Here is a 13822-nt window from a genome sequence, read left to right as displayed (position 1 = left end):
AATAAGGGATTGTAAACTGACAAGGTCTTTGCAATCTGTGAGGTCAACCAATGATTGCCTTGCCTAAAAAAAAAAAAAAATGATTGACAATAAAGTCAGCAAGAACCTAAGAAAAATATCTATAATTGGTCTTTGACTTCCTTTCACAGCAGTCTATACTCACATGCAATACGGGTAATGATTCAGAGATTATGAAAGACAAGAATTAAATATGAGGACATTCTGATTCACACAAACTTTTGGTCAGCAAACTTTGTGTAAAGGACCAGATAGTAAATAAGTTTTATGGCTACATATGGCTTCTGTTGCATATTCTTCTTGAATTTGTTTTTCCTCAAACCATTTGAAAATATAAAACTATTCTTAATTTGGAGGCCATTAAAAAAAAACAACAAAAAATAAAGAACAAGGGAGGACTAGAATTGTTCTACTGTTCACCAACCACTCTCAAAGCCAACCAAGTAAAAAAAGCAAACAAAGATCCAACCATTACTAGCACGTGAGTTATTTTAAGGATCCCTAGTAAAAAGTAGCCAATTTAATTTACACTTGATTATTCATATGAAAGCTATACTTATTTCTGTTCGACTGTTGACTAATTCTGGATGTATTTTTATCTATATTTTAAAAACTGAATTTAAAAGTATTTGTCAAAAATACCTTCTTCCAAGGGAACAGTGATAATCAACCTGTCATTACATGAACAAAAGGGCAGACCATTCACAACTGGTACTTTCTGCACTTATATTTATGAAATTAATGCTCATGTGTGAAAGATTATATATATATATATATATGTATAATTACAGGAAAAACTCAACACTACAAAAACAACTGAAATTAAAGGCAAATTCAAAATAATCCAAGTACAGTAATTTAAAATAAATCTTATCGCCTTAATCTTGCCATATTCAATCACACCCAAGTCAGACGGAAGGAAAAAAGAGAGGGAAGGAATCTGACCATACAACAAAGGTAAATGATTTTTAAATAATGGCCAAATTTTTTTTATACCTGCAAATATTTAGTGAATTTATTATATATTTCTCCTTGCTTCACATACTTTGCCTCATGTATTTGATGCTCTGTTGGTAGGTGCACACATGTTAAGAACTGGTATGTCTTCTTGGAGAACTTACTCCTTTACCATTATGTAATGCATCTTCATTTGATAAATTTTCTTAGTCTGAAGTCTGTTCAATGGTAAATAGGGAGGAAAGGAAGCTGACAGGAAGGTGTCCATTAAGGCCTGTGGTCTAGCCTTTTAGACACCCTCACAACACAAAAGGCAAAGGGTGTTAGAAAAAAAGGATTATGGCACTTTTTTTGTGACAAGCACCACAGCAACATAAGAGCCAGAGGAGAGAAAGAGCAATTGGCAGGATCGTTTTATAAACTATATAAATGTCTAACCAATGTACTGTATATTTGAAACTAATAATAAAATAAAATTTTAAAGAAAAAAATTTGGATTACAGAGCCAGAGTGTCTGGGTTTGAGCTCCAAATCTATTATTCAGTTATATCAATTTCAGCAAGCTACTTAACTATGTTTCATTGTCTACATCTATAAAATGGGGATAGAATACTTAAATAATAGGCCTATTATAGAGATTCAGTTAATAATATAAAAATTGCTTAGAACATGGCTTGATACATAGTAGTAGATATTAACAGCTATTGGTGTTTTGTTGCTCCAGCTGTTGATATTGTTGTTAGAATAATCAAGGTGCTAGGAATAAAAGCAGAAGCTAACAACTTGACTTAAGTCATTTCCCACTGAAATTCAACACCCGATCAATGAAATACCACACAAAACATTGAGAAACCATGAAATTACAACTTGTAGCTCTCTTATGAATAGTCTTATAAGCCATTCATTGTGTCTCTACACTAGTGGAGCTAGCTTTACAAAGTACTTACATGACCATGGGCAAAGTGGATTGTTATATTTTAAGCCCAAATTCATTAAGAGTTTGCCATTTTCCAAAAACTATTAGATTTTCATAAATTGATTTTAAAAGTTATACTTTGTGGTGCATATGAAAAGGCAGGTTATAATGTTACATCGCAATGTTGTGTGTGTGTGTGTGTGTGTGTGTGTGTGTGTCTGGGTATGAATAGGAAAATTAAGATAACAATAAATGATGATGAAAACAGCAATACATTCTCACTGTGCTGTTTTCCTACTAAGGTTCTGCCCCATAAAAACTACAAATGACAACGGTATGGAAAAATATGCATGATCCTATGCTTCTGTGTCATATCATCAATTACTATAACCATAAAACAGATACAGCTTATTTTAACAGATGCAAATTCATTAAAAAGTAAATTTTCTTTCCACCTGAGATTGTTGCTGGCCCTGCAAGTAATAGTGTATTAATGTTATTCCCACACTTCCTCCTCTCCATAACAACTATGAGTCACCTAAAATGAGTAGATAAATTTTTACTTTGTGCAACACATTTCTGGCAATCACGTCTATGGGGATGATTCCCAAAGGTAATTTCCTCTCTCATACTGGCTTTTCCCCTGAGTTCTAGACTCACTTTCCAACTTTTACTGAATTGGTTCAGCAAGCACATCAAGCTCAGTGCATCTAAATCTCACCTTCGTCTTTCTCCTAATAGAGTCACTATAGCAGCCATGCAAAGATTATGGTTCACAGAGATAGTTAAAAAATTCTGATTCACCTAAACTCCTCCTTTCCTTTACCACCCAACTGGGGGTACAATGGAAGGAAATATTAAAACTGAATCAAAGGAAAATCTGAAGAACCAGAACAGCTCCAGGGATGTTAGTCCAGGAGCTAATGGCAGCAACATCAGGTAGAGTACTTTTAGTTCCAAAGTAGAATGTAGTATATGATGGCAAACACTATTCTTGATCTAATAATAACAATAATTTAACAACAACAAAAAATAGATAACTTGTAAATATGACCTTTTTTTAAAAGCTATCAGAAAGGTGAATAAGTACATGATTAAATTGTCTGAAATTTCACAGGACAGTAGTCTAGGAGCCTCGTTCTGGGTATAATGGGAGGCATAGGCCTAGATCCCACAGAAGGCTGGTGTGAAAATTTGGAAAAGGCAGGAGCACTAACCACATACCCAATTTTCTCCATGGTACATTTGCTGAATTGTGGGGCTTCAAAGGAGGCTAGAGAGTGATTGTTAAGATAGACTGAAATTTCTCATAGCCTTGTGATAATATGAGACAAAGTCTGCTTGAAGTTTACCTTAATTCATTGCTAGTCTTTTCTTCAGTGTTTGCTAAACTTAGATACTACATGGGGCAAGAAGATAGACAGCAAAGTTTAAAAAGTCTACAGGGCAGACAGTATTTCAAGTCTTAAAAGAAATCAACCTAGTTCTTAAATCAAAATCATGGAAGAACTATGCCTGAGTAACAGGACAGAAGTGGGCTCAGTTTTACTAAAACCCAATGCAGCCATGACCTAGCGCAATCACTGACTGCACTGGATTAAAATTAAGCCCAGAGATAATACATCCCTACCAGAGGGAAGCCTCTGTAACCTCCATAGTATTTTTACACATTACATCTGACAAAATAAAAATCACTAGACAGGCAAAGAAACAAAAAATTTGACCAGTAATCAAAAGAAAAATCAATACAAGTTGACAAAAACATGATCCCAGATATTATCTAGATATTAGCAGGCAATATAAGTTATATCAGAAAAACTATTTTTAAAAATTTTAAGAAACATCAACAACAGATGAAAAAAGGAGAATTTGCAAAGAAATTTTAAATTATGAAGAATAAACTGGACATCCCATAATCAAAATATATTAAAATTATTAATTGGGTGTGTTTAACATCAGAATGTATGCAGCGTAAGATAAGTTAAATAAATTAGAAGACAGTTCAAAAGAATATATACAAAATGAAGTACAGTGAGAAATTAGATTCTGAAAGAAAATATAAAAGGCATGTTAGACCCCATTAAAAGAAATCTGCTTATACATGTAACCAAAGTTCCTGAAGGAAAAAAGAGAAATGGTCCAGAAACAGCAGCTAAAGAGATAATGGCTAAGGATTTTTCCAAAACATATAAAAGACATCGAGTCCCAGAATTAGAAGCTCAGTGAATTCTAAACTGGATAAAAACAAATAAAAACAAATCTAGGCCCGGCATAGTCAACTGTATAACACAAAAGACAAAAATCAAAGTCAAAAGTAGCCAAATAAAAAGATACATTTCATTGAAATTACTGACTTCTCAACAAAATTATAAAAGCCAGGAAACAATGAAATGACATTTAAAGTACTGTAAAAAAATATGCCATGTAAACCATAACCAAAAAGAAAGATGGTATAGCAATATCTATAGCAAATAAGTTAGACTTTACAGCAAAAAAAGTATTGCTAGAGATAAATAAAAACATTTAATAGTGATTAAAGTGTTAATTCACAGAAAATAGGCTGAAATTTAAATTCACCAAATGATATAGCTTTAAGATATAAAAAAAAAAAGTTGCCAGAGATGAAAGGAAATAGATATATAACCACTTAGAGACTTTTCTCACTAGCTGATAGAATAAGGAGATTAAAAAAATAAACCTATATAAATTTAGAGAATATTAATAACATAAGTAACCAATCTAACTTAATTGACATGTGTAGAAGAGCATACCCAACAACAGAATATACATTTTTCCTAAAAGCTTCACCAACATGTCATTTGCTGAGCCATTTAATAAATTTCAAAGAACTAAAATAATACAGAATATAATTTCATATAGTTAAAGAACAAACTAGAAATCAAAATCAGGAAGATAAATTAAATAGCCTGACTTAGAAATTAAGCAACACACTCCTACATAACCTGTGGGTCAAAGAAAAAAATCACAATATAAGTTTGAAAATACTTGTAATTGAATGACATTTAAAATAGGACATTGTGAAAACTTACGGGACACAACTTAAAGCCATGGTTAGTGAGAAATTTTAAACTTTCCAGGCATATGTTAAAAAAGAAGCAAGGTTTTAAATCAATGATTTAAAATTCTTTTTTGGAAAAGTTTTAAAAAGAACAGCAATACAACCCAGAGACTGTTAAAAAAAAAAAAAAGGAAACTATCAAACTAAGAGTAGAAATCAATAAAACACAAACAGACATACGATAGTGAGGAAAATAAAAAAACTACCAACCAGAGATTAGTTCTTTGAAAAGGTAAATAAATTGGTATATTCTTAAGAAGATAAAAGAAAAGAACACAACTAATCAATATAAAAAATGAAAGAAGGGAATTACAGATATTACAGGTATGGAGAAAAGAATTAAAAAGATATTACTGAACAATTTTATGCTAATTCATTTGAAAATCTTGATGAAATGAACACATTCCTTGAAAAACACATCTTACCAAAACATAAAAAAAATAGAAAATCCAAATAGACCAATTACTCTGAAAAAGATTTTAAAACCTTCCCACATATCCCCTTCCTCTCCCCAACCTAACCTCCACCCTCCCCCACCCCCAAAAAAACAAAACGAAACAACTACGGGCCCAGACGGTTTCACTAGTGAAATTCTAATAAAGATTTTAAATAGAATGAATACCAATTTTATACAAACCCTTCCAGAGAACAGACTTGGACTGCATAACCTTGATACCAAAACCCAAATTACATTATAAGAAGAAAAAATTACAGGTAAACATGTCTTGCTAACATAGAAAAAAGTTGGGCCATGCCACCCTGAACAAGCTCGATCCCATTTGATCTTGGAAGCTAAGCAGGGTCAGGCCTCGTTAGTACTTGGATGGGAGACCACCTAGAAAGACCAGGTGCTGTAGGCGTAAAAAAGTAAAAAATAAGGGATTGTAAACTGACAAGGTCCTTGCAACCTGTGAGGTCAACCAAAGGTTGCCTCGCCTAAAAAACCAAAAAGAAAACAACAAAACAAAAAACATAGAAAAAAGTCCCAGGTAAAACAATGGCGAATTTAATCCAGCAACATATTAAAAAGTTAATACAAACTCCAGGGAGAAAGCATCTGATTGTCAAATTGGGAAGGCTAGGGATCTTGACTAAAAATCTCACTATGATATTCTCATTACAGGAAGTATTTTCCCTAAGGAAAAATAAGATATGCTTAATAGAACAAGGAATAATGGATGCAGGGTTGCAGAAATAAAAGCTGTGTATAATGGAAGGTTATAGACAGATGGCAGGTGCTCTATACATTCTAATCCATCCATTTGTTCTAGAAGTATAAATACACTCTACACATGAGAGAGGAGCAGTTACAGAGAAGAGAGCCTAGAGGAAATTCTCCCTTCTCCCTCCAATCAACCAACAAAAACAAAGGCATCCCCACTTTCTAACACCGGTTTCTCAAACAGAAGAAGTAAGATATGACCTGTGAAAAACTGTATCAGTTCTCTTTCCACCCATGTCACTGCTCCATACTTCCATGCCTAGGACAAATTTTTCCACTAGAAGATTAATGCTTTAGCACTAATACATCTGGAAAGATTACTACATAGCTCAGAAAAACAAGTAATCATAAGTTAACTATATATTCTTCATGGTTTATAAATTTACAGTTTACAGCTAACATCTAAATTCCAGAAGAAATTTCTTCTGCCTTCCTGGTCCAACAAAAAGCAAAACAAACAAATAAAAAACCTTATTAATAGCTTACACAGTTACATTTGAATTTTTCAAATTGTATTCACAAAAATTAATGGACTTAGAATAACAAGGAATTAAGAAGAAAGCTGTCAATTAAGTGTTCTTTAGATTTTATAAGTTCTGTCCTGTTTTGACATATGTCCTGTTTGAGGTTTACTGCTCAAAAGCATATGATATATATAAAACCCCAATTTTTAAAAAGAATTGAACAATAAGAAGACAAATAACTCAATTTTTAAAACAGGTAACAAATTTGAATAGACACTTTACTAAAGAAGATACATGAATGGCAAAACATACAGAAAAAAAAGCTCAACATCATTAACCATTATAGAAATGTAAATGCGATAATACTACATGTCTATTAAAACGACTAAATACAATGCGATAATACTACATGTCTATTAAAACAACTAAAATAAAAATAACTGACAATAGCAAGTGCTAATAAGAATGAAAGCAACTGGAACTCTCAAGCATTGTTGATGGCAATGCAAAATGGTATAAGTACCCTGGAAAACATTTGGGCAGCTTCTTATAAAGTTAAACATGCACATAACATATGACCCAGCAGTACCACTGCTAGGTATTTACCCAAGAAAAATAAAAACTTACAAGGCAAATGTTTATAACAGCTTTGTTCATAATTGCCAAAAAATGGAAATGACCCTAACATCTAACAGGTGAATGTGTTACACACACACACACACACACACACACACACACACACACACACACACACACAGTGGAATACTACTTAAGCACTAAACAGGAATTAAAAAAAAATGAATTACCAATACATATATAGTAACACTAATGAATCTCAAGTATATTATGCTAAATGAAAAGCTAGACTCAAAAGATCATACATACTGCATGGTTCTATTTATATGACATTTTGGAACAAGTAAAAATACAGGGCAGAAAACAGATCAGTGGATGCCAGACACTGAAGGTAGAGATAGAATTTGACCACAAGTGGGTACAACAGAACTCTGAGAGTAGGTAGAATCCTCCTATAATCTGATCTTGGTAGTGGTTACATGACTACAAGCATTTGCCAAAATTCATAGATCTGTGTGCTAACAGGAGTGAATATCACTGTAGGGAAATTATTCATCCATAAGTCAGAATAAGACAAATATAAACACACAACTTCCTATACACTGTACTCAAACATCTGCATCCCTTAATCATTTTTAAATAACTTTCCTAAATTTGTAGTAGTATCAACAAAATTAGAAAATTCTAGTTGAACAGTTGGTTACCTACTTTTAAATTACTGTCCTGAATCTTAAAAATTGTAGTTTCTGGCTTCTGGATTGCTTTCCAATTCCAATCCACATGCCTTATCTCAAATAAATGACCTAGTTTTACAGAAATCTGAATTGATCCTATATAGTTTCGATGATTATCACATTTTCTTGTTATGACATAGCAAAATGAATACAAAATATTATAACAAGAGGGAAAAAAACATCAATACCAGTAGCACATCCACTGTTCTTCCTTTTATGCCAAAGGCTCTACAATAAAATACCTTTGGATGAAACACAAATGGTCTAACCAGTAATGTCGATGAAGGGCCAAAGGAGGTTTTCTTCCCTATTAAGGGAAAATAATTATTTATTTTCCTGAAATTATATATCTATGTATAAAAAGAGGCTCATTTGCTCAGTCTGTGTTTTCAGCTTGTATTTATGATATTACAGAATGATATATTGTCTCACCTCTTAAAAGCTGGTCTCTAGATTTGAATGTAGTAGTTGAGAATTTAATTTCAATGTGAAAAAAACATAAAGAAAATTATTTAAGAGACTCAAAGATTATTTTGCAGAAGGAACAAACCATATTAAAGGCAAGCTTTCCTTCATGCAATAAAAACAAGATACTTGGCAATCAGAAAAAATCCCACTGAAGTATCAAAGTTGGAATTAGGAGAAAAGTGAGCAATTATTTATGAGCCTAAATTGTTGAAAGGCAAAACCATTTTGGGAGAGCAAAATTCCCATGGTGAAGAACAAGATTTTACGATGATCAAAGCGTAGTCAAAGTCAACCAGAGCCGCAGCTACTCTTGGTGATCTTATATACACAATTTTCAGTTGAGATTTTTGAATCATTGACTTTTCTCTAGTTTCTATTCAGAGAGGCAATACGGTTCATCAGAGCCCAAGCTTTTGAGTCATACTGCCACAATTCAAAGTAAGTGCATCCCTTATGAAAAATGTGACCTTGTGAAAATTAAATTACTTAATATCCTTTTGATTCCTCATCCATAAAATAGTTATGAAAACAGTACCAGCATCTCATAAGAAAGTTGTGGAATTCAATGAGATAATCTATGCGAAGTCTTTGCCACAGTACCTAGCATATAATAAACTCTTGATAAATGATAGCTATTATTACTAACCTATAAATTATCAATCTTTGGTTCCCATAATAATCGAGTAAGATGCTCCTGAAAGATCACACCATCCATGATCCTCCCTGGCTCTTCGCAACAAGGAAATAAAATGATTTACAGATTCAAGAAGTTATCTGTCCGCTTTCTAATCCTTGACTACTTTGTATATCTCGCTGAATGGTATTACTTCTACAAATGACAGGAGCAACATTTCATTCATTGTTGTAAAACTCTTAACACCTAGAACTGTCTTCCATAGAATATCAAAAATTAAAAGTAATATTATGGTAAAGAAAAAGTTATGTAACTAAACAAAGAGTAAGAACTGATTTCTAAAGAAAGAGTGAAGGGCAGTGAGGACAAGGAAGCAAGTGAAGGAGAGGGCCATGAACATCCTCTCTAAAGCCTCAAGGAATATGACACTGCCAACTATATACTTCTGTCCCAAATGCACCTCAGCTTCCACGACATAGCTCTCTCCTCCTTCCCTCCCCACCTTCCCTGAAGGCTCTATGCACAACAGTATGTTTACAGCTTTCCACTCCTTAATTTATTTGTTTCACAAAAAAATAACTTTGTGCTCTTTTTCCTTGCATTTCTTCCCATAGGGTTAATTACCACTTCTAGAGTAATGACTCAAACTCATCATCTTCTGAAATCTTGAACCTCTTTCTTGAGATATAGCAAGCACTGAATACATGATTAGCTTCATATATAAACCGAAGGAATTAGAAGATATTAGATAACTTTTAAACTCAACAACTTTGAACAAAAATACAGAGATTATCTATCTAACACTATATTCATTTGCTCCCTGAAAATACAAGACTTTGTTTTTCCAAACAGTTGATGCCTCCTAACATATACATGTCACATTTTTAATAGACTAGAAGTTGCAATGATAATAATTCTCTAGATTCCGGATCCAGTTATTTTATTTAAGGATAAATTTTTGTTTTTTCACTTTAATGTTATAGTTTAGACTAACTCAGCTTCTCAATTATTATGTTTTTGTTATAGTCTGTATCATAAACAATTGAATATACACTAATTTAAATTATATAAAGTTGGTATTTAGTGTATCAAAATTATCAAAATGCTGAAGATAATTATAAATAAAACATAAGGACAAAATGGCATAGTTTTTCCTATATTAAAATTCATTTACAAAATAAGATTTGCCACTATGGAGAAATTCTCTTTTAAACATATAGATATCATTAGTATAAAAAGTATCTAGGAAGATACTTAAATTTTTGCAAAAACTGTTTATAGAAACCAATTAGTATTTTTTAATAGCTGAATGAAACCCTGCACCTAAAAACAAAGTACAATATTTCATTAGTCTTCCTTCAGTGTTTTAGAACCTACCGGAGAGATTCAGCCATTCGCCTCAAGTCTTCATTTTGCTGTTTTAAGCGTTCAAGCTTTGCCAGGATCTTGGACAGTTCTCGGCTAGAGTGATCAGGGTGGTCATTATCTCGTACCAAATGACCACCTATATAAAAGAGCAAGGTCCCCCAGGCAAAAAGAATGAGCATAATCCAACGCCAGGAACCAGTCCATGGCCGCATTTTCAGATTTTAAACTCACTCCCCTGGCTTCCTGAAGCTCAAAGAATTGAAAACATCTTATCTCTGTTTCCTGTTAATGCAAATGTAGTAGCCTTCTGTTGTTTCAGCACATGATGCTTCAGACAAATTGGTGTCTCTGGTAGTCCGTGGTAAATCTTCAAAGAGATCCTCCTGGTGGTATGAGTAGGAATCTTTACTGTCCTGAGCTTCATGGGCTCTACATGCTGTGGAAAGAGTAAGAAATGTATTTAAATTATATGGGATATGTAAAATAGCATACACTGAGATTCAAGCTGAGATTTAAGGAAACACATTGTTGTTGATGGGCCAAGAGGCTGGCAAATGACCTAACTGCCTAATAATAAGTAAAAACCTTGAAAGCTTCAAGTCTGCGTATTAAATCGACCATGTACACCAGGATTCTACCAGATAAATTAATTAGCTCTAAGCCTGAAAGTCTTCTAAGCATCATTATCACCTTTCTTTCGTATTTACATCACTGTGTAACAGCTCATATATTTATCTTTGAATAATCGATCAAAACCAAATAAAATGTACTCAACTACATATTTGACCTAATATTTCCATTACCTCAAACAGAAACATGTTCTCTCTATAAATGAATTCATCCTACAAGAACTCCAGTTCACTGCTCAGCTGCCATTATACCACTTAACTTTGCAGGTGACAAGCAAATTGTCACTTTTAGGATAAATTCTAAAAATGAAATGCATATTAGCCAAGCAAAGGTTATCACAGTCATTAAGCAGCTGGCGAGCACTCCAAAAAACACAAGCAAAGATTCATATGTATTAGGCTAGATTATTCCTTCCTCAAATTTACTGAAAAAAAAAAAAAAAAAAAAAACATTTGCAATAGAAGTCTAACACTAGTTAAATCTTACTGTGCATCTTAAACAACAAATGCACATACTTTCTCAGGCTTGGTTATGAGTTTCATTTGTCACATCTCCATCATTACGCTTAGAATTCCCTCTGAAAACAAAACAATTTTCTCCCCAAAGAGAAAATTCTCAGGCAAAGATAAAATATTAATACCATTTGATAATGCCAGGGCTATTTAAGAAAAGTTGTATCTCCAGCACATAGTTCCTTGTAAAAGAAATAGTTTCTATATACAAGACTGAATGTGATGGGGCCTTGACCACTGATTAAAAAGAGTTAATAAAGTCCAGATAGAAAAGTTAGAGAAGAGGCTTAGAAAATCAGAGCCCAGAGCTGCTATTTTTCTACTTTTGAACCTCAAGTCTCAATTGTTTTTAAATGACTACATATTCAAAGAGAAGAAAATCTCTTCAAATGAGGTCGTAGAAACATTCTACTTCCTTCTCATTTATGCCTACCATATTTTCCTCATTGTTACCAGTTCATGCTAGCTAAAATACAGAATGAAAAGAATTGTACTCATTGAGAATTGTTTGGAAACCAAATAAAAAAAGCAATAATCCAAAAGAAAACTTGGTGTTTTGTGTGTTCTTTTAATAACTATCCTTAAGTCTATCGAGAACACTCTTTTTATTGACCACTGTTCATTCTGTCTCTTTCTCAAAATCCTTTCTAAAAACATGTTCCTCTAATATCAGGTACCTTCATCAATTCACCAAAACATAAGAATAATTAGTCTATTCAATGTCTCAGGTAATAGACCCAGTAAATGTGAGGTCTACTTTTCATTTTATAAAGAAAAAAAAATGCAGATATTCAGGGCTTCCTGGTTAAAAACAAATTAAAAAGCAATCAATCTACGCTGATGGTCTAAGGGATGGATTTAATTCAGTAAGTCAACAAAAAAAGTTAAATATTAACATTTGAGTTAATAATACTGTTGGTGACGACATATCCAACACTGTAACGCACTACCATATCATATGCTGAAATATATCCTAGTTAATTCCAAGCTATAATAATAAGATATTAAAATTATTTTATCTTTCCCTTTATAGAAAAATAGTTTAAACAACTGTGATGAAAGAAAGGTAAAGAGCTTTCTAAACAAGAAACATTTAAATAATAATAAAAATGTGCTGTAACATTTTACTTAAAATTACAACAAAAAAATTATCATAAATATTCAAAGCCAGAAAACGTATAAAATGAATTGGATAGAAACAAAAGTTTACAGAAACATAAATTTTGTTATACAAAGTACTTTAGGTTTTTATAAACCACCATCAAAAACAGCCAAGATATTAAATTACTACATTTTACAGCACTATTGATATTACATGAGTCATAAAAAGCAAGAAATTATTGTAGGAGCAAAATGTCATTTTCCTAATTAATAGCTTCATTTTGACTCTGTTTTTGGAGAGAATATTGCCCCCAAATTTTATTGATCTTTAGCAGTATTTAAAACTGGGATTAACAAAAGTGAGCCAAGCCAAAAAAAAAAAAAAAGAGAGAGAGAGTAGTTTCCTATGTAATTTTCCTTAGCATGATTTAAAAGAGCAGTTATAAAATTTTTCCCTATCCATAAAATGTCTGCTTACTTACATGTTTATTGTTTGAACCATGCCTACAACAATGTAAATTCCATGAGTTTTGACCATTTACTTGATTGATGTATCCCAACTACTTAGAGAAGTGCTTGGCACTTGGTACCAATAAATATTTTTAAGTAAATGAATTAGTGAATTAATGAGTGAAGGACATTATACACAACATATGCTAGCATGACATAAGACAGCATTGAAACACATCAGCTTCAACTGCATTTTATATCCCACTTAAGAGAGCAAATCTAAATGTAGAAAGTGATACAGTGCTGTTTTATGGGAAAGACGATTAAAAAATAAAATCACTCACAAACTTTGAGATTTATTATTGTCAACATATTTCTGACAAAATAACCCTTAAACGATTAAAATAAACTGGCCTAAAAGGTCATAATATCAACAGTCTCATGGTTACCTTTTAGCCATAAGAAAATAATGTGTCCTTACTTTTGTCTTACTTTTCTCATCTAGAAGATTCATTCTGCAAAGACAATGGGAAGACTGAAGAAAGTATATACAGCCTTTGATATGAAGCCACTCAATTTATTTATGAAAGAATTGATTAGTAAAAACTCACCAAATTTATTAATAAAAATATTTCAACACTAAATCTATACAAGCTAATTTCTGACTACAATTTGTATAGTAGTATTTGTTGA

The 13822-nt window shown here is 32.5% G+C and overlaps 1 protein-coding gene across 11 annotated transcripts in view; it reads right to left on the bottom strand.

The window, feature by feature from the left end:
• Window positions 1-13822, bottom strand: part of FUT8 (fucosyltransferase 8) — a 265395-nt gene that overhangs the window by 106950 nt on the left and 144623 nt on the right. For all 11 annotated transcript variants that reach the window (XM_036217863.1, XM_036217871.1, XM_016131252.2 and 8 more), the window contains one exon: window positions 10446-10872. In XM_036217863.1, coding sequence (XP_036073756.1) covers window positions 10446-10648 — 203 coding nt within the window. In that variant the 5' untranslated portion in view covers window positions 10649-10872. The remainder of the gene's footprint in view (window positions 1-10445; window positions 10873-13822) is intronic.

Source organism: Rousettus aegyptiacus, unplaced genomic scaffold, assembly GCF_014176215.1.
Source record: "Rousettus aegyptiacus isolate mRouAeg1 unplaced genomic scaffold, mRouAeg1.p scaffold_m13_p_3, whole genome shotgun sequence".
NCBI lineage: Eukaryota > Metazoa > Chordata > Mammalia > Chiroptera > Pteropodidae > Rousettus > Rousettus aegyptiacus.
The sequence above is the reverse complement of the archived record's forward strand: the minus strand, read 5'-3'. Positions and strand labels throughout refer to the sequence as shown.